This window comes from Melopsittacus undulatus, chromosome 6, assembly GCF_012275295.1.
Source record: "Melopsittacus undulatus isolate bMelUnd1 chromosome 6, bMelUnd1.mat.Z, whole genome shotgun sequence".
Taxonomy (NCBI): Eukaryota; Metazoa; Chordata; class Aves; order Psittaciformes; family Psittaculidae; genus Melopsittacus; species Melopsittacus undulatus.
Window position 1 is genome coordinate 62,625,258 of NC_047532.1, and position 22,398 is coordinate 62,647,655.

General features: G+C 36.3%; 1 protein-coding gene across 4 annotated transcripts in view; it reads left to right on the plus strand.

Annotated features, from left to right (window-relative positions):
* KCNT2 (potassium sodium-activated channel subfamily T member 2) overlaps positions 1-22,398 on the plus strand; it is a 131,248-nt gene that overhangs the window by 34,077 nt on the left and 74,773 nt on the right. For all 4 annotated transcript variants that reach the window (XM_034063972.1, XM_005140966.2, XM_013130602.2 and 1 more), the window contains exons 3-8: positions 6,852-6,951; positions 12,889-12,937; positions 15,049-15,108; positions 19,387-19,461; positions 19,957-20,040; positions 20,630-20,724. In XM_034063972.1, the coding sequence (XP_033919863.1) occupies positions 6,852-6,951; positions 12,889-12,937; positions 15,049-15,108; positions 19,387-19,461; positions 19,957-20,040; positions 20,630-20,724 (463 nt within the window). The remainder of the gene's footprint in view (positions 1-6,851; positions 6,952-12,888; positions 12,938-15,048; positions 15,109-19,386; positions 19,462-19,956; positions 20,041-20,629; positions 20,725-22,398) is intronic.

A 22,398-nucleotide genomic window follows, 5' to 3' on the forward strand; every position in this document is an offset into this window, starting at 1 on the left:
AGAAAGTATTAAAAAATAATGTCTTTATTTTGTAGACTCAAATACCCAGTGACATGGTTTTATTTCTGTATTGTGATCAGGTTGACTAATTTGCATGGATGTGACATTACAATGCTCATTGGCAAGTCATGACCTTATGTCTAGGAAATCAAATAGCCTCCAAGATACTGGAGGGAAAAAAGCTTCAGAAGTACCGAGTGTTTTTGAAATGTTCAGTTTTATTAAGTATTCCTAAAGAAATTTTAAAATTGATCTCTATTAAAACACCCCCCAAAATTTGGAAAGGAAAGTAATGGGAAGGACATACCTCCTTCTCCTGAACATGATACCACAGGTCATAATATAGGAAAGTAATATGGAGGGACTAAGATATTAATCTTTTTAAATACATCCATGTAGCTTGTCCAAGCAGATTGATTATTATAAAATCTTGGTTATACTGGTGGAGTTCATATCTAGGGAAGAGCAGCAACTGACTGAAATTTTCCTTCATGTCCGTGTAGCACTATTGAATTTACCTCCGTTTGTCCTACACTTCTAAAGAACTCAAATTACAATAGTTTCATACATAAAGCTTTTGGAAGAGAAAAAATATATTTTGGCCTTTGTAATACAGTTAAGACAGGTCCATGGCTCTGTGTCTGAGAAAGGACAGAAAGGAGAAAAAAGCAAACTACTTTTTTGGTATTCCAATCAAAAAAAAACTCAGATAAACAAAATTTGGGAGAGTAGATAACCTAAAAGAAAAAAAAAAATAGACCATAAGATCTCCTGTTTGTAAGAGATATTATTTCTTAAGATGTTTTTATTTTAAATAGGTTTCTTATTCTGTATTAGCACACTTGAAACTTATTGCACTTTGGCCAACATGAAGAGAATATGTACAAAGCATCAGTATGCATAGAATAAAGAAAGGACATGCACGAAGAAAAATTTCATACTCTCTGTGCTTACATAGAATAAATTTTTGCTCACACATTATTTATGTAGGTTGTGGAGTCTCCCCCAAACAAGTATTAAAAAATTCTCTAGACACCATCCTGGAAAACCAGCTGTGGGTTACACTACTTGAGCAGGGGTGTTGGACAAAATGATCTCCAGACATTTCTTCCAACCTCAACTATTCTGTGATTCATTAGAGATAAATGAGTTTAACTAGATTTACATTCTAAATTTATTACACTACAGCTTCTCAGATGATTTTAATTCTCTTCTACTTTTTTCCCTGTGACTTTATACACCTTTTAAATATTTTATTTCTTTATAGCCTTTGACTTCTGACATCACTGATATAGTGTGTAATGGAGTAAGACACAAAATAAAGAAGCATCCTAAATTAGAAAGCAGTATTACTCCTGGCTAGAAAGGCAGTCTGGAAAGCGTAAAGAATAGCCTTTTTGTTTCTGATCTAGTCCACAAAACAGGGCTTTGATAAACTCTGTCTACTAAGGATATCTATGAAGTTATGACTTGACTCACTAATCTCTTTTTGCTGTAAGAAGGGAAGGTTTTGAATAGTACCTTCTTGCTTAAGTGAAAGATTTTTCTCCCTACTTAGATCTTAGCAAGATTAAAAAAATATGTATATACAGATACATATTTTGATGGCAGAACTGCTGATCCTGTATGTATAAAAATAGGTAAATTTATGATCATCAGCACAAAAATTACGTGGGAGTTAATCAGTATGAATTCATGGCTATTCCTTTTCCAAGTGTATATGCTTATGGCTAAGTATATTAAGAGAACTATAATAAGTTATTGTCCTGGGATGTCTCTATTAAGTTTTGATTGGGTGAGATATATGGGTCCAAAGGACTGGAATGATATGGAAGCTTATTTGAAATAAAAAAGAGAATGGATGGGTTCATGCTATAGACAAGTAGCACAAGAATTTTCCTGTTTAGCTTGCTTGATGATTGCTGGAAAAACACAGATTTTGATTAATTTTCTTACACAATGATGTCATACAGAGCTGAGATAAATTTCAAATGAACATGCTGTGGTTTAGATTTACAAATAAAAACACATTATTGAGTTCTTCCTGTAGACAGCTAGTAGAGACACTGTCACTATGGGCACCTTCTTCTGGCAGAAAAAAACCTCTAAGATACAAGGCATGTTTTGTCTACTGTTGAATTATGGCGCCAGTCTGCAGAAAACATGTTGGAAATGATCTTGCTTACTGTGCTTACAGCAGCGTATGGCATGGGCATGGCATTTCCCACTACAACTCCACAAGCGCTGCTACTGATTCTCATGATACAAGAAGCTTAATCAACAATTAGACATTAAACAAGGCAACTTTCAGGAGAAAGAAACAAGAAATACAGCAATTATTACTGTACCGAAATAAATAAATAAATAAATACACAAACCAAAGCATTCAGAATTAGCAAGTTCCTTCAAACAGATCTTGGTGCTTGTCCAAATACTCACAACCAGAATTCTCCAAAATACAATCTCTAAAAACCTTCTGCCAAGATAATAAGCTGGCACTCATTCAGATATACTTATTTAATCCTCCATTGAAACTGGAGGATTCTGTTGCTTAGTGGCCTTGAGGAGTTGATAAATAAAGATATTACCCTTTAGATCTTAATCAGCATGCAGTGAGAGCACTGAAAAATTTCCTTCACATGCTAACGATATGATTGCTATAATTGAGGGAATAATTGGCAATATATTAGCAGATTTTCTGATAACATAACTAAAACTACACAAGCAGTTTCTGCTAATCCTCAAGACCTTGCAAGTGAATTTAACACATCAGAGTGCAATGTCACATGGTTTTGTCAACCAGAGCAGTCATCTCTAGAATTTATATGAATTTTCTAGAGAATACTATTCTGATCTAAATCTTACACACACCAGTAGCATGAAATATAAACTTGTCTGTTCATTATTCTGGTTTTGGAAATATTTGTATAAACTGATAAAACAAGTCTTCATCTATATCTAATATCAACCTACCTTTCACTCAATCTTCTGCAAGCACATATCTAATTAACTTCAATCAGTGCATGAAAAGCATTTTACAAAGGTATCAGCCAGCCACTTTCCCCCCCAAAACTGCACCACACATACTTAAAAATATTCGTATATTTAAAGAGAGAGGGGAAAAAAAATGAAATATTAGTACGATTTGTCTGTACTTGCCAAGACCACACATATCACAGCCCAGAATAAGTCTCAAAGGGAAAAAATAAATGAAGCTTCAATTCAGTGAAGAGGGAATAAATGATAACCATCACCACAAAATAAGTCATTAACACTATATTTTGATTCAGCTCCTAAAGCCAGCTGCTACTTAGATGATTTTGGTAAAAATCAAAATTATGTTAGAAATTTATGAGACAGGAATAACAGAAGGTAATCATAAAAACTTCACCTGCTACCTCTATTACTTTTGCTTTAATTTAGATCAGCTCTCCAAAACTGAGGATTAATCTCCTAAAATGCTTCTAAGAGAGTCATCAAGAATTTATAATAAAAGTGAAAGTCACAATCAGTACTGGTAAAGTAAAATGTATCACTCTGTACTTAAAAATGCCTGAAAAAAGTCAAATACTCGTTCAAGCTGAGAAAGAAACATTAATGCTTGACATGGTTATATTTATTTCACAAAACAAACAGATTTTGAACTGTTAGCAATTTCTTCTTCTTCTTCTAAAGAAGGCAAAGGATGCAACACCATGGTTACATGACAATCTTATTGAACAATTCCTAACTGGATAACAGTCTATGGCTATTGTAGCTGAATACAAGTTTCAGACACCAGCATCAAAACATAGACATATTCTGTGCAAATGACCCTGCTACTTCAACAATCTGGCTGTGAATGGAAAAGAAGAAACAAAGTCAAGCAGACCATGTTGATCCACTAACAGCATGTAAAATAGAGGACAAAAATAGTCAGCCAGCAAGCATAAACATGAAATGCTTTCTTTGTTGTGAAGTAATAAATGAAAACCTATTTTAAATACCTTATGTCTAGTGACTGTACCCTCCTTCCCATATTTGGAATCCTTGATCTCCATGGCAGTGGAATAAATGCATTTCTTTCAACTCACATGTGACATCCCAACTATGAGGCTACAGAAAATTTCAGCCAGAGGGAGCACTTAGTTGGTAGTTCTACATTACTTATTATAGGGGTGACTAAATATGCTCCCTTTGACAGCACATCCTGTTTCTAAAGGCTGAAGCATACAGAACTAGGAGAGGTGACCTTATGAAATAGGATGGACTTGAAGCCTTTCTTACATATTTGCATTTTAATAACCAACCCAATCACATATGGTACAAAACCTAGCATATCACCTTCATATATAACCCAATCCATGATATGCACTATGAATCTATATTAAATACAACCCTTGGATGAAAGCACATTTGTCAGGAAAACCCTGTCTTATATTCTGTGGGAAACAGCCATTCCTGTGGAGAAGCACTTTTAGGCATAGCTAGGAATAGATCTGTGGAACTTATTTGAATACATAAGTAGTTCTATTTCAGACTGAAGATTTCAGAGTGATTTTAAGGCAACAAGCAAGAGCATGGGTCCCTTAGTACTAATGTCGGTTTTAATCAGAAAAACACTATTTTCTCTTATCATTTAAGCCAACAGATAATTGCAAATAATTATTTGAAACCAGACCATTATCAGTGTAAAGCTTTGTGTGAAACACTTCTGCATTTACACAGCTAAAAACTAGAAGAAACAAATGCAGACTTTTGTACTTACCTAAGAAAAAGTTAAACAACATAAAACCGGTAAAGAAGAGAAATCATGATGGGCTTTTCTTATTAGTTTGGTGTTAGGTGTTTTTTGGGGGCTGGGAGGTGTGCATTCATTTTGTTTTTAAACATTATCCTCTCTTCTTGTTATTATGACAAACATTCATACTCCTGCAGACTTCCACAAAAGGGCTAGTACAGGAAAACAATACATGTTTTCTTCAATAACTGTTCAAAAAAGCTGAAAAAAAACCCAAACAACCCAAACCCCATAGCATTGTCCAAGAAAAGTACTGGGGTTCTTCCTAGTCAAATAGCATAAGAACACACTCACCCATCTCTTACAGCCCCCTGAAGCCATTTACTACTTCAACCCCTTCAATCATGTTGGGTAATAAATAGTCTATGGCTAATTACTCTTGGTAGGAGAGCAGGAGTCACTAGGTTAATGCTCACAAACCTAATTGCCAGTAACAGCTGTGGGACTTCTCATGGTCAGGGCCACAGGATTTTAACCCAGATTTCAAGACTCTGTAAAAGCCCATCCAGTTCTCTTGTGATAACTGCAACTTCACAGTTAAAGGTAGTAAGCAGTTTTGTGAAATAAACCTTAAGATATCTTTCAGCAAGTGAATGGTAGAATATTTAGGCATCTATTATCTATTTTTCAGTCTTTGCTGTATACTATGTTTTAATGGGAGGGGAATTAGATAAGAAGGGTGATTTATCAGTTTTACCTGAAAGGCTTTAATTTTGCACTTAGAACTGAGTAAAGTCAAAAAGTATGTGATATTGCCATAAGATAATTATGGTTTGTTCCTTAAAAGAGAATGAATGCACACAGCATTGCATATTCATAATGAAGCTGTGGTTCTTGAAGCATAGGAATAATCATATTGAGCTCAGCAGACCTGATAACATACTTGCGATGCCACAGTAAAAGATACTGCCTTTACTATGACTAAATGCTAATTGAAGCCGCATCTGTGTAAGACTCAGTCAGTCAGTGGTATTCTGCTGTGGACAGAAGGGTTGAGCCATGCAGAATTGGACTCTCAGTTCACCAGACTGAAAAAATTGCTGCTTAGAGTGACCTCTCACCACTTGACCTTAGTCAGTGGACAGTTTTAACTTAATTAGTGAATGAAAACTTAAAACCAAGAGTTAGATACAAACATTTGTACTGGCAAAAATATAAGACTATTGAATTAATAACAAAACCAGAAATTTAAACTCTAATCCTCTAATGACTGCAAAATCTGATTGAAATACAAAAGGCCAATAGTACCGCTGTAGTAGATTATGGCTCCAATTAGCACTGAAATTAATTGCCTGTGTGATAGAAGCAAGTGTCCATGCAGTCCCTTTGAAGGAATCCTGTATTTATGCAGTAGACCTGTGTTTTTTGGGAAGTGTTGTAGTATTTTATGATAGCGTTTATGATATATCCTTTCAGCTAGAACATTTCAATATTCACATAGTCTATAGAAGTTGTTGATTCAGTTCGGTTGTGCACTCATGCATATCTGCATTCATGCATGCCCTGATTCCTGGACACATAATTACGCAACTTCAACATTAAATAACTACAGTTTCATATTTTATAAGTTGGGATATATTCTCTGTATCAGAATCTACTGCATGAAGTCTTTCAGGTATTAATGTTTAAATACTTGCCATGATATACCCTCTTCCAATAGTTGAAAGTGTATCTTTGCATTGCTGTATCTTGCATCTCAAATACCATATGTAATTCTGGTTCCTATTTTAAGAAAATGGACTTGTAAAACTACAAAAGAATGGCATTAGGAAAGGTGAATGGCATAGAATAGCTTTCAAATGACTGTGTAGCTCTTTACATTAAAACTGACTGAGTCTTAACCCAGAGATTTCTGGAATCTGGAAAGACATGTTATATGTGTTTCTGACAGGCTTATTCTTTATGTTCTTCTGTATGATGCACCCATCATCCATATCAGGGACATGTTTGTAATTAGGTCAACCTTTGCTTTGTTGCAGCATGGCTATTCTAGTTCTTTTTAGATTTATTTTAAAAGTGGCTGAAACCATAGAGGACCTGATTTTTTTCCTGTATTTTCTTTTAAAAATAGGTCTGAGAATACGATTATTCAATTTTTCTCTCAAGCTACTAAGCTGTTTGTTATACATAATTCGTGTGCTTCTGGATGATCCTACACAAGGACTTGCATGGTAATGTTTGTGGATTTTTTTATTTCTGCTCTCAAAGCATTGTTTAACTTATCAGAAATTAGTATAACGGATAAACATTTGATATTCTCTTTACAGGTATTTGGTCTTTCAAATATTTTGAAAGAATTATAAAGCTAGTCTTACATTGTGAATGGAAATAAGAACTAAATAGGAACTAAAATAGCAATATTCTTTTTTCACTCTACTGCTAAAATAATCCTGTCTCTTTCCTCAGATGCTGTGCATCAGCTATAGTTGTGCAAACATACATTTTGGTAGTACTGTTTAATAACATTCGAATGTATCATATTTCTGAAAATAAAATTTAAAATAATCTGGTTGCCTGTTTATGCAACCATATTTTAAAGATTTTACTTAAATAATTATACTGAAAACCCCAAACCCTGAAAACAGACAGACAGACATACATGAAACTGAGCTTTCATGCGGATGGCATTGATGATAATTTTCTAACCCTCAGCTTTCTCTATACACGTAGAAGAGAGGGAGACCACAAGTACATTCTACACTCATGATGGCCTGTGGTCACAATGTGTGATTGTGCGTACCTACAAGTGTCAGGATTCTATACGAATCAGGTACTCTATGTAGGTCATTGGGTACTCTGCTTTTTTTTTTTTTTCATGTCTAATACAATCAACCACCAATTGTAGAAGAAACCATATTTAAAATTTATCCAGTCCCATACTTCAATTCTATTTTTACCCTGCATATACTGAATCTTATCAATTTTAGATACTAATAAGCACCGCATTTTACTGTGCTTTCACTTGATTTGATTCTGTTTGCCTTAAGTATGGAAAAAAGCAAAGAACAGATTAAATCACTAAGCTTGGGATGATAGATCTAGCACTCTTCACACAATGTTAGACAAAGGACCAAGTATGACTTCTAATTTTAATATCTGGAAATCAGTTAAGCCTGTAAGGGTAATACTGTAACTAGTACACAGGAGAGTAATACTGTAACTAGTACACAGGAGAAATACTGTATTTTACAAGAATCAAATCAAAAGCAAAGTGAGTAATATCAGCTTTACTGAGCAGAGCATAAGAGAAGGATGTGTGAACGGGAGGTATAGAAGATGCATTTGAGAATTTTTTTTGGTTAAAATTTATGGTGAGAAATTAGAACATCTGAAAAAGGGCCAGGAAAAAAAAATCTCACAGGAAAAGAACTTCAAAAAACCTATTTTTTACTCACATGTGTCTTAGAATGATTTTTCAAGGAGAAGAAATGTGTAGGGAGGAAATGAGCAGTAGATTTCATAAAACCTTTAGCAGTAATGGAGAAAATCCATCCTTAGTGATTTAGGCATAGTAGCACAGCAACTCAAAGACTTGAAATTTTAGTTATTGGTATTTTCTGGCATGAACAAGTTGCTGATATTTTGTTATGAGAAATCTAGTGAGGCCAAATAAGCATTTTATACTGCAAGGTCATGTTTGGGTATGCAGAACAGATTGGAATATCAGCAGTTCTACCACAGGTATGCTTCAGCGCTTTTGTATTCATATGTAAAGATTTTCCTGCATCTTGCAGACTACTTAATTGCCGAGACCTTTCCTGAGATGTTCCTTCAATCTAAGGAAAAATGTTTGACAATTCACCAGTCAGAGACCATATTTGTATTTTACCTATGTATTGATACTTTATGATGTGTTGAGTAGTATAGCATTTTTCTGGCTAAGAAGTTTCAGATCAGTCACTTCTGCACGCTGGGACCCTAGGTTTAGAAGCTGTCTATGCCAGAAAACCCATCCCTGTACCCAAATGTTATACCACTAATGTCAGGGGTTTTACTCTTTGAGATCCTGAGAGCTTGATACCTAAACTACTACCATAAAATATTCTTACAAATGCAGTGTTATGGATAAAAATCTTTTCTAGATGCTGTGTCACACCCTTATGAAAGATACTATTCAGTGTACTGAGGGCTTGGCCACAAAAAAATATTATCGCCTAGTTGTTTTCTAAAGTGACAATTGTGGGAGGAATGCTTTCCATCACAGACTCCCCCTGCATATTTATTTCCTGTTTTTCTGAAATGCTTGCAGAAGTGAATATCTTTTATTTACTCCTTCAGGCACAGCAGATGTACAGGGCAGAGCTTAAGACATAAAGCATTCTTATTAATGGTTGCTATTTAGCACCTGTCCCACTCATAGCCAGTAAAAAATACAACATTTACTAATCTGTGGTCTGCAAATCCTTTTCTGTTGACCTTGCTATCCCAGGACAAACATGGATATCTTTCATCCTTTACACAAATATATATTCCCACATCCTTATATAACTCTCTGAAGGGAGGATTTGTGCCAGAAGTTCCAGGCAAGATAACATCACATATACATATCTATTTTTTTTTACATAGATGCCACCAGTTTCCTACTTGAATTACTGCTACATGAATCTTAGAATCATAGAATCATAGAATAGTTAGGGTTGGAAAGGACTTTAAGATCATCTAGTTCCAATCTCCCTTCCATGGGCAGGGATAACTCACACTAAACCATATCACACAAGGCTTCATCCAACCTGGCCTTGAACACTGCCAGGGATAGAGCATTCACAACCTCCCTGGGAAACCCATTCCAGTGCCTCACCACCCTCACAGTAAAGAATTTCTTCCTTAGATCCAATCTAAACCTCTGCTGTTTAAGTTTCAACCTGTTACCCCTTGTCCTATCACTACAGTCCCTAATGAAGAGTCCCTCACCAGCATCCCTGTAGGCCCCCTTCAGATACTGGAAGGCTGCTAAGAGGTCTCCACACAGCCTTCTCTTCTCCAGGCTGAACAGCCCCAACTTTCTCAGCCTGTCTTCATACGGAAGGTGCTCCAGTCCCCTGATCATCCTCGTGGCCTTCCTCTGGACTTGTTCTAACAGTTCCATGTCCTTTTTATGTTGAGGACACCAGAACTGCACACAGTACTCCAAGTGAGGTCTCACAAGAGTAGAGGGGCAGGATCACCTCTTTTGACCTGCTGGTCACGCTTCTTTTGATGCAGCCAAGGATATGGTTGGCTTTCTGGGCTGCAAGCGCACAGTGCCAGCTCATGTTAATTTTCTCATTGACCAACACCCCCAAGTCCTTCTCTTCAGGGCTGCCCTGAATTTCCTTTTTGCTCATCCTGTAGCTGTGCCTGGGATTGCTCCAACCCAGATGTAGGACCTTACACTTGTCATGGTTAAACTTCATGAGGTTGGCATCAGCCCACCTCACAAGCATGTCAAGGTCCCTCTGAATGGCATTCCTTCCCTCCAGCATATCAACAGAACCACACAGCTTGGTGTCATCGGCAAACTTGCTGAGGGCACGCTCAATTCCATTGTCCATGTCAGCGACAAAGATGTTGAACAAGACCGGTCCCAACACCGATCCCTGAGGGCCACCACTTGTTACTGGTTTCCAGCCGGACATTGAGCCTTTGACCACAACTCTTCTCATGCAGCCATCCAGACAGTTCTGTATCCACCGAGTGGTCCACCTATCAAATTGATGATACTCCAATTTAGAGACAAGGATGTCATGTGGGACAATGTTGAATGCTTTGCACAAGGCCAGGTAGATGACATCAACTGCTCCACCCCGTCCGTTATTTCCATAGCCCCATCATAGAAGGCCACCAAATTTGTCAGACAGGATTTCCCCTTAGTAAAGCCATGTTGGCTGTCACCAAGCACCTTTCCCATTTTTCATGTGCCCTAGCATGCCTTCCAGGAGAATCTGCTCCCAGATTTTGCCAGGCACAGAGGTGAGACTGACTGGTCTGTAATTCCCGGGTCATCCATTTTCCCCTTCTTGAAAATGGGGGTTATATTTCCCTTTTTCCAGTCATCAAGAACTTCACCTTGATTTTTCAAATATGATGGCCAGTGGCTTTGCAACTTCATTCGCCAGCTACTCCAGGACCCACGGATGGATTTCATCAGGTCCCATGGACTTGTGTACATTCAAGTTCTTAAGATGGTCTCAAACCAGATCATCTCCTACGGTAGGCCCAAGGTCTTAATTCTCAGATTCCCTGCATCTGCCTTCCAGGACTTGGGTGTTGCTGTCAGAGCCTTTGCCAGTGAAGACCAAGGCAAAGAAGTCATTCAGAACCTCAGCCTTCTTCAAATCCAGGGAAGCCAGTTCTCCCTGTAGCTTACGGGGGGGGGGGGCTATGTTGTCCCTAGTCTGTTTTTTGTTCAGTACATATCTGCAGAATCCCTTCCTGTTATCCTTAACAACCCTAGCTAAGTTTAATTCTAACTGGGCCTCAGCTTTCATAACCTCATCCCTAGCTTCCCAGACAGCATCCCTGTTTTCTTCCCAGGCCGTCTGTCCTTGCTTCCACCTTTTTTCCATCTTTTAATTTAAATTTTCCTCAGCAGCTTCTTATCCATCCAAGGAGGTCTCCTGGCTCTCCTGCTGCACTTCCTTCTAGTTGGGATGCAATACTCCTGAGCTTGTAGCAGGTCATCCTTGAATATCAACCAAGAGTCTTGGGACCCCTGCTGTCTAGGGCTATATCCCATGGAACCTTACTAAGCAGGTTCCTGAAGAAGCTGAAGTCTGCTCTCTTCAGCCCTCCTGCCTTCCTCACAAAAGGCTATAAATTGTAGATGGGTACAGTCTTTCCTGTTGAGAGCATGGCAGGCATATGTGCTCTTTCTATACCAGCCTATCTGTGTCATAGGATTTTAGTATCTCTGGATCTTCATACTTATTGTGTACTTAGTTCAGCTTTTTAAAGTATAGTTTCATTTATTTTATTTTTAAATTGGAACACCTTTGAAAATAAATCTTAAAATAATGTAGCCTGAAATGCTTCACAGTCCTTTATCTACCAATAGAGCACACATACAGAACGACTTTTTTCTTCAAAACCTGTCTATATCCATTACCTAGGGTTTCAAACTATTGCATGTATTTTATTGAACACTTACTAATGTAATTAATAACCTTTTCCTCCCATATGTTTTTATAATTGTGTTCCCAAATACATTTGCTAATGAAAATGGACTTTGCATGGATGGGATGACAACTATCAGTAAGGAATTAAACCGGAGATGTTCCAATCAAAGCTACACACCTGGAGCGATTGATTGGTGAGTTCCCAATTTAAAAAGCAAACTGAAAATCCACCTAATGCTGGGAAGTGGAGGAAAACAGGAAGATAAATCCATTTCCATCTAGAATGGTGGAATTTTAACATGCAATAGTGATGTTTCCTCAAGCAATTAACTATGTGTTTCTGAATATTCAAAACTGCCTTTAATATTTTCATTGTTTCAGTGATTGGATGCCCTTGTAAGATCTGAATTCCCTCAGTGTTTGTACCTTTCTGAAAAACATGGATGCTGTTATTTAAAAAACAATTATGACTAGTGATAAATGATTCCCAGTAAACTACTGTGCCACATTCCAGTAGTACTGTATTAAGTGCCTATTATCATTGAATTTAGTAAATGCCAAGACGTGAGATTTTTCCAAGATATGACAGCCTCTATGAGTTAGATAATATTTTTATTGTTGCAAAGCTAGCAGAAAGTTCAGACAAAAGAATTGTCAAGTTTATTTTTTTTACCACAAAGAATTATTCCCCTGCATCTCTAGAATCAAAAGCACAAACTGATTTATAATTTCTAGAATCATAGTGCATGCAGTAGCAACCAGTGATATCACTAAAAGATTTTGGTGTTACTGGTTTTGGAACTCAGTGACTGGCTCTGGACTAGAAATACAGGCAATGTCAATGCTCAGTAGAAAGCTTTTAATTAAATATTTTTATTACTGAGATTTTTTTTATTTGTTTAAATAAGGCTGCTCTAATTTCCATTCAAATGTACAAATTTCTTCCTTGATTTTGTTCAAACATTAATCAGATTTTGATTAATTTCACATTTATTTTCTCATTGTAATAAACAGGTCTCCTATTATTTGGGTGAATCGAAGCTTGCCTTTATGGGGATTACAGGTAATATTTAAATGGCCAATTTAACTCTTTCCATTTAATAACTGTAGAAAATACTGATTTATTGCATTTTAGTTATGTTAAAGGATACTTGCAAAGGTTGACATTAACACAGAAATTTACTTGATGACCAACTACAACAAAAGCATAAAAATAAGTTGAGCTAAGTGATTTAAATTTATATGGCTTTGGAATATGAAGTATTAAGATTTATAACAAAATACTATGGAATTAGATAGCCTTCTGTCTTAGAATTATCCAGCTCTGTTGAGTCAAGTAGTCAGTGTTTGCTTCAGTGATGAGTTTAAATTTCATCATTGCTTATGACATGCTTCATGAGCTTTCTTGTTAAATGAACTAGAAATCTAAAGTTATTTCCTAATATAGAAGCCTATACGTTTGGAGGAGTATGCTTCAAAAGTTACACTACATCAGTGTGTTGTGTGTTGGATATCTTTTGAAGTTTCCTGTTCAGTCTTCAGTGTCCCGAAGCCTGCTCATTTTAAGAACACTTTTTTTTTTTCTACTTGTACACTGCACTGTGGGAATTCTACCCATGAAGTGTGTTTTTTTACTAAGAATTCCTTAAGCTTCCAGAATGGTTATACCATTACATTTTGTCACCATGCATAGTGGAATTCCATTAGAGCAGTTTCTACTTCTGTGTAATATACAACTTTACTAAGGGACAAATTGCTTGATGAAAACATCTTTGAATTCCTTGCTTAGAGTATGCTCAGTTTGAATAAATTTTGACCAAGACATCCAGATTAAGATATTCAGATTAAAAATACTGAGAGATTTATTTGCTTATGGTTTCAGTCTTATTAGAATAACTTTATCTGATAAAGGTCCTTTCCACCCATAACTATTCTATAATTCCATGATTATATGTGTATGTGCATGCACGTATAATATACACATACATTCACAGTAGGATATATACAATAGGTGCAAAGAAAGATTTGTTTTTGTTTGAGATACAGCCTGAGTTTATATAAAACAGTAATACCTATTTGGAGAAACAGATACTCCAAATAGCTATTCCGTTTCCATGACCAGGAGGGGTTGTAGTCTCCCTCTCTGGAGACATTCAAAACCTGTTCCTGTGTAACCTGCTCTTGGGTGGCCCTGCCTTGGCAGGGGGATTGGACAACCTACAGTATGTCCAGTCTTGCAGATGATCTCCAGAGATCCCTTCCATCCCTGTGGATTCTGTGATTTTGATTGCATGTTTTAATGATTTTCCAATTCAGAGTATCTCTTTTTAATTCTAGATGATATTGTAAGTGCAAATTATGTACTCTGCTAAGTTTTAGTAGTAATGACCATTAGTTGAAACTCAGAAATCCTGAGCTTGTTTGACATCAGGCTCCAGCTGAATTTGTACATCTTCATGATAGAATATTCCCATGATATATATTAAAATACAAGTATTTGCTGTGCAAAGGACTTAAGTTTTGTGGTTGTTTTATTTGTATAAAGTTTTAACTATTTTTTTTACTATTTTGTATTTGATTATATTTTTGAAGTACACACTACATACACTAACTACTTGCTACCATCTAAGTGGTAAGGTTATAATCTAAGGCTCAGAAGGTGATCTCAGTTGCATTGAAATATTAAAATCAATAATGATTAATCATATTATTTGTGCTGTTTTCAACTTTCCAAATTATATATGGTAAGAAAAGTGTTTGGTTTTCCACACATTCATAGCATCTTTATGGAAAAGTAAAGAGCTGACTAGCTTCCGTTATTTACAGCTTCTTTCTCTCTGTTTCATGCAAAGATCTCAGTACCTTTTAGGAACAACTGAAACCTGAGAAACAATCTGGCAGACAGTGTATGAAGCTCTCTAAAACCATGAAAAGGCCACCCTGTAGTCTCTCTGGAGTGCTGTAAAAGAGCCATGAGACTGAAGTTAGAGTCTGTGCCTTAGTCAGAAAAATGACAATACTTAAGCTTCATGCTAAATGTTGACAGTTGAGATGGTTTCAGAGGATGCATGGAAAAGCTGGTTTTTATTACCTTTTACTTTTCATTGTCCTGCTTAATGTCGTTTATTCTTTGGAAACCAGTATTAATGCACATATTTTATCACTTCACTTAAGGTTTCCGTGGCTTTAATAAGTCTCTTTGAAACTCTGCTGCTGAGTTATCTAAGCTATAAGGTAGGTAATTTCAGTTACTTTTAGGCATAATTCATCACAAAATGTAACTGAGTTAAATGTTTCAATGTAAAATCCATGTGCCTGCATTTGTGCCCACACGGAGGTACAAGCAGGAAGCTGAGAAAGACATATGTAGAAGACAGCATACTGGCACAGGCAGCCCTGTGCCTATTTCTCGAACTTATGAGCAAATGCTAATAACTAGAAAGTGAAAGTCAGAAATGAAATTTTCATTTTTTTACATTGTCCTCTAGCACATTGTAATTTGAAAACACATTCTCAAAAGTGACCTTCATTTCTGGATACTGATTTTAAAGTGCACAGTTTTATATGTCTATCCTTAATGCAATGGACACAGTTCTTGTTGATGTCAAACTGTATCTATAATTCAAGTTTTAGGCCTCTAAAACCACACACCGAAAACTTAGGCCAAGGTTGCTCATTCTTAAAAAAAAATCATGAAAAAATAGGAACCTACATGCTTGTATTACTAATCTCTCCGGTGCTATTGGAACATCCTTGTAAAATGCTTTGAAATCATCCGATATGAATACAATATATTTTTGTATTTGCATTCTCCTTAAAAAAGTTATCTTTCCCTAATATTTTAATTAAGTTTTCTTCATTACATTTTGTTCTGTGCCATCCTAGTGAGTTTTAAGTATTCTGCATTTTTAATGTCTTCAGGAGAACGATACTAAAATCACTTATCAAAGTAAATATGAAAAGACTTGGTTTCTAAAGCTAAAAATACCTTGGAGCATACATTCAGTACCTATCAGAGCCACCACTGAAGTGAGAGAGTTGTACTTTAGTGTGTTTATCAAGTGATTATGGCATAAATGTTTTCCCTAGCACCCAATATTGCTAAAAAGCTTAAGACTGCTGTCTAAAAATTATTATTCTTAATCCTTTTAGTGTACACTATTTAGGTGCTGGAGCTTAAAATGCAAATAGCAGTCAAAAATTAACACATCTAATACCAAAACAATAACGAGCAGTCACAATTTATGCTCTTCCTGAATTTATTGAGCAGCATTTTATCCCTGTCCGTTCTGCTTGTGGTCTGCATCAATTTCAGTGAGTATAGAAGATGAGAAAAACATGGACAAGTCAGCCCCTAGAAATTACTTACTAGTGTGCAATGGGTGTAAAGCTCTACTACGCTGTCTTGCTTCATATACCTATCAATAAGGCAATTTTATGATTGCTATATTTCCACTCCCCATAAGGGAGTAAGAATAATGTAAGGAAGAATAATAGTACTGAAATGCACTTTGGCAATCGACGTGATGCAAACACCTCCTTCCCTCTGGTCCTGTCCTCTTAGTTAGAATCTGGAAACATCATGATAGAGCCATTTACCCCAGTTTTACACAAGTCTTTGTCTCTGCAAGACGAAGCAGCTGATATTTCACCCGCTATGGTAAGGCCTTTCTGCAAAACCAGGATGACTGAAAGAGTGTTGGTTCATGTAAATCTGCAACAGATTACTTATTTCATGCCAACATTTCTAAAGGTTTTACAGTGTAGGCACAAGTCAGAACAAGCCAGAAAGAAAACAAGAAAAAGATGAACGTGTTTGCATCTGTATGCACATTGCTAAGACTCAAAAAAACCTGTAAAATAAATAAAGCACTCATTTGAGAGAATACTCCAAGGATTTTACCTTTCTGATACCTGGTCGAGGACACATGAGGAATGATTCAACATGCAGAATAGTAAGAACATAACAGTGTGTCATGCTACTAGGATACATTGAATTTGCATTTTTTTATTGCTTTTATAGGGGGAAGAATGCAAAAACTGTAGGACTATATTACACTGCAGGTTACTTGGATACAGGAATAAAGGGTTTACAATCTGCATTCTCACAGCTTAGTGCATATATGTGCGGGTTTGCCCTTGGCCAAATTCTGGAAGATGTCTACATTAGAAATTTCCATTGCCAAAATTTGTGACAGACATCTGGCAATCCTATTATATCTCTGGTGCACAGGCAGTCTTAGCTGCTTTTATCAGTACCATACATTCTCATTGCAAAAGGCAGTTCTGCAGAAGACACAATGAATTTTTTTGTGGAAGCCAGAATTTTACAGCTGGACAGATCATTAAGTACCTGGTGCATGTTCGCGCAGGCATTTAGCCTGCACAAGTAAGCTCTGTGACATTTCTGTATTGCAGAAAAAAAAGCTCTTAATAGTAAAAATGAAGAAATTACTGAAAACACAGAATGGGGCAGCTGGGAAAGTCACATTTTCTTTTGATTTTACTATTCCTACAAAGAAAACCTCAGATTACAGTTTCATACTTTCACTTCTGTTTACAGGGCTGCTTATCACATAAAATATTTAATATTATTCAAATCAGTCTCTCTCCCCAATTCCAATTACATGGAAGACAGTAATCCTTGCCCCCTAGTAATTATAGTTACACCTTCCAGATGTGAAAAAGTAAAAATAGAAAAAGATTTTTATATACTATGGAGCTTGCATTTAGCTTTCAGTGGTCATGTCAGATGGCTATTTTACCAGGAAAGACTAATGTGTCATTGCAACTGAAAATATAATGCTGTACTGCGAATTCTTGTATTATTCCCCATATAGCACTACGTTGTTATTGCGTTACCTATGGAGTTTTGATATACAGAGTTAGAAAAACCGTAAGTCACTGAATTTTAAATAACTGATTTTAAAAATGTATGGATTTTCATCCTGACATTTAATCATTCACAGTCACTGCTCGAGTGTGGAAAAGAAGTAGTATTATCCCCATCTTGTAACTAGCAGTAAGCAGATTAAAAGATCAATACCACTTTCATTAAAATAAGTGGAAAGACATCTTAATTGCATGTAAGCAAGATCAAGTTCCAAAAAGCCCTGAAATGTACTGACGTGTTTGTGGCAGAAATACAGAACTTTGTTCTGGCAGTCCTAACTGAAATATTAAACACTAGATTATCTTTGTTACTTCTCTCTCTGAAACAGTTGGGAAAGAGGAAATGCAAAGTAAAGATAAAAGAAGACAAATGCAGAGGAACAAAGGACTCACTGTAGTATAATGCTGTCTTTCCTGATCTTAACAGCATTCCTCTTTTTAATACTCATTACTTAATAATTTAATATCTTAATAGCAGATTAAGATTAATAAAGAGAAATATCCAGACCTCTGTGACTAACATGCAGATGCTAATGAAACAAGACTAAGAGAAAACAAGCTGTTTATTTACTTTTGAAAAAGACAAGGTATTTGCATTCCTTTTTTGCTTTATATTTTGCCACAAAGTTCTATCAGAAGGTTATACAGACAGTGAGTCATCATTCCTAACAAATGTGAGTATGGACTATAGGGTAGTCACCCGTGTGCAGAGGTAATCAAAACAATATATTTGATGGGAAAATATTCTGAGCAGGGCATGTCCTGTTGATATATGTCTCTACAACTCTTATGCTGTACTAGGGCTTTGTCTCTAGCTTTCAGACACTGTAAGACAATAAGTCTTAAGATAAGGAATACTTTGTCATGATCAAAAGCTAAAGCATTGCAATGAAGGATTTTAAAGATTTAAAGGCTTCTAAGAAAAAGAAGTAGAAATAGTTATAGATGAAAGACTACCCAGCAGGGTAGTCTGTTACTTCTATGAAGAGTCACTGAAGACTGAGAATTAGTAAGAAGATAAATTCTTTAGGACACAAACCTCACCTCCTTATCGGTGTGTCAGTGTGCATGTAAAAATCAAAGTAAACTAAGCTTTCAAGAACAGAAAAGTAGAAACAAAATGTGTATAATTCCAAGGTACCTAAAAATGCAATAGAAGAAAATAGGAACATGTTATTGGCTGAAAAAAAAAAAGAAAGAAAACTTAATTTAATGATGCTCTTCATTAGCTGAGAGAATTAGTTGACTAGTTAACACAATTAGAATTCATCGTTCAATCTGTCTTACTAACTGGGTCATAGCAAGGAAATATAGGGTCATATGGAAACAGAGAACTGCTCCAGTGAAAATGTAGATTTGAAAGTATGTATTTTTGCCTGTGAGGTACATTATGATAAGCAGTAAGAAAAAATAGGCCAGAGTGATTCTATATTCTATATTCACATTTCACATATGTGTTTAAATCTGAGATGAATGATCTTCCTGAAATTCTAGTTAAAAAAAAGAGCTAGTGGGAAAGACTCCATATGTGGCATTGGAATATTGCATATATTTCTCATCAGAACTGTATATAAGCCTACTGTGACATGGTGGTTATTTTTTTTTTTCTTTTCTTTGAAGGGGAATATCTGGGAACAAATTCTGAGAGTATCTTTTCTCCTGGAAATAATTAATGCTGTCCCTTTCATCATCACGGTAACCATATTTGGATGAATGCATTTTCTTACTGCACTGTTGTAGCTGCACAAATACTCTTAATTTTTATTGCAGTAAATTTGAATCGTATGTGGATGACAAATTTATGCCTGTGGGAACAGAAAGTTGTCAACAACAAGAAGACAGTTTGCTTCTTGAATGAAGTAATAATACAGATCACTTGCCTCATCCTCCCCAGTAGGGGACAAGCAAAATCAAAATGCTCCAACTCAAGCTATAGCACAATCAATAAGATAAACCAGATAGATATAAAAATCTGACAATCTCTTAAAACTGTCCTTATTTTATCAGTTTATCTTAAATACAGTTAATCACAAAGGAAGAAAAGATAGTATTTTAAACCATATCTCACAGTAAAAACACATTGGTAGTAAGCATTTCCTCAAGTATTTAATTGTTTCATTGCTGCTTAAATAGAAAAGTACTATTCTTGAATAGAAAAGCTTTTAATGAATTTGTTAATTTTTCTTTCAGATTTTCTGGCCAGCCCTAAGAAACCTGTTTATTCCTGTATTTTTAAATTGTTGGCTGGCAAAACATGCTTTAGAGAATATGATTGTAAGTATGACAAAAGAAATAACTGGTGTAGAGTTTCCATTTTCTTTTGTAGTATATTGTCTTAGTGGGACGTTGGCAGCAGAGGCCATTGTCCAACTTTAATAGGAAGCCAACCAGATCTGTATTTAGATTATATAAATTGGCAAGCATTGCTAAACTGCTTTCTGCATCAAAATTAGAAAAAATTAAGACATCAATTGGAATCTCAGTTAGCAAAAATTGTTTCTGTGCCAATAAGGGAAACTTGGAATGGCTGGCTCTTTTGCTATCTTCCATTCATACACAACTGAAGGGAACTCAATGCTTTAATTGGTCCTTGCAGCTTGTAATTTGTAAGCTAGACAGGAGCAGACAGACCTTAAGGCACCTTAGAATAGTATCAGAATTGTGCCAGGGTGACAAAGAACTAGTTAAATGATCACAGAATCACATCTGGCTCTTTTGCACCCTTCTGTATGATCAGCAAATTCCAAGTGCATTTGAATGACTGCATTTTGTCAGGGCACTAGATAATTTTTTCTATAGAATCAGCTCATGCCTTCCTTATTAATTAAAAATCCAAATTAACATCTGTTTCCCATTAATATAGAATGATCTTCACAGAGCCATCCAACGTACACAATCTGCAATGTTTAACCAAGTCCTTATTTTAATATCTACCTTACTATGTCTTATCTTCACTTGGTAAGTGACTAAAACCCCTTTGTTTTTATTATATATATTGGCTTTTCTTCTTTACTACATGGTGATAAAACAGGCATTGTGGAAACCATGCACTGAAATAAAGACTTGCAATACTTGCAATGAAATTGTTAACTAGCAGCTGGTACTACTGGGGTCCTGATACATTGGGTTTGGAAACAGAATGTGCATGAATGGGAAAGGGAATCATTCTCACTCTAAGGAAGGAAATAGAGGTGAAGCAAAAACACAGGAGATAAGAACTGGGGAAAATTCACATACGTACCAAGAGCACAATCTGAGCAGAAAAGTCACACAAATTAGAGTACCAACAGAAGTATACATAGTAAGGTCACCTTCCTTTGACTGGTGTGACAGAGAAAAATATGCCAGATTTCAGCCTTACCACTGATGACCAAGTCAGGTTCCCATAAAGTGTACAGGTGACAGCTGCTAATAATCTAGATTTTAGAAAGTAGTGGATGGTAGGTTCAAAAACCAAACTGTGTTACTCTGAAGAACTTTTTTGCTGCAAGACCTTGAAAACTTAAATTTATAGGAGTTTGGGGAGTATGGGGAGAAATCTGTTGAGGGCATTAAATAGAAACATACTTGGTCAATGAAGAATGTGTTACAAGACAGTGTGCAAGGGGGCAGTGAATAGAGAAGATGATTCTCTGTGGACAGGTTGTCACCTGTATTTATTTTGCCAGACAGGATGAATTTGGGTCAGCATACTGATGAAGTTTGGTCTGTCATCTTGGAGACAATGATTTGATTTTCATAGAATCATAGAATAGATTACTTAGGGTTGGAAAGGTCCTTTAGATCATCTAGTTCCAACCCCCTGTCATGGGCAGGGACACCTCACACTAAACCATGCCACCCAAGGCTTCATCCAACTCAGCCTTGAACACTGCCAGGGATGGAGCATTCACAACCACCCTGGGCAACCCATTCCCGTACCTCACCACCCTAACAGTAAAGAATTTCTTCCTTATATCCAATCTAAACCTCTGCTGTTTAAGTTTCAACCTGTTACCCCTTGTCCTATCACTACAGTCCCTAATGTATAGTCCCTCACCAGCATCCCTGTAGGCCCCCTTCAGATACTGGAAGGTTGCTATGAGGTCTCCATGCAGCCTTCTCCAAGCTGAACAGCCCCAACTTTCTCAACCTGTCTTCATACGGAAGGTGCTCCAGTCCCCTGATCATCCTCGTGGACCTCTTCTGGACTTGTTCCAACAGTTCCATGTCCTTTTTATGTTGAGGGCACCAGAACTGCACACAATACACCAAGTGAGGTCTCACACTTTCTCTGACTTTATTCCTCTAGCTTGTTTTCCTCAAAGCCACTATTATGAGATGCCTAGCCCTTCCAGTAATAACAGCGTAGAATAACACATGGCCATTTCCATTCTTGTCCTTCTCTGTCCTTTATTGAAGAAGAGGAGCTTGTTCTAGCCAGTGGCTAAACAAGTGGTCCAATTTTACCCTTTGTCTTATGGCAACACAGCTGCATAATGACAAATCCTCCCAGTTCTAAACAGTATTTTTTTTTCTGTAATTAAATTTCCTATTGAATATTATGTCCTTGTAAAAGGAAATTTTACATGAAGGAGGACTAAAATACTTAAATCAGAATGCATTAAAATCTAGCACTCTAGCTCTTGAACA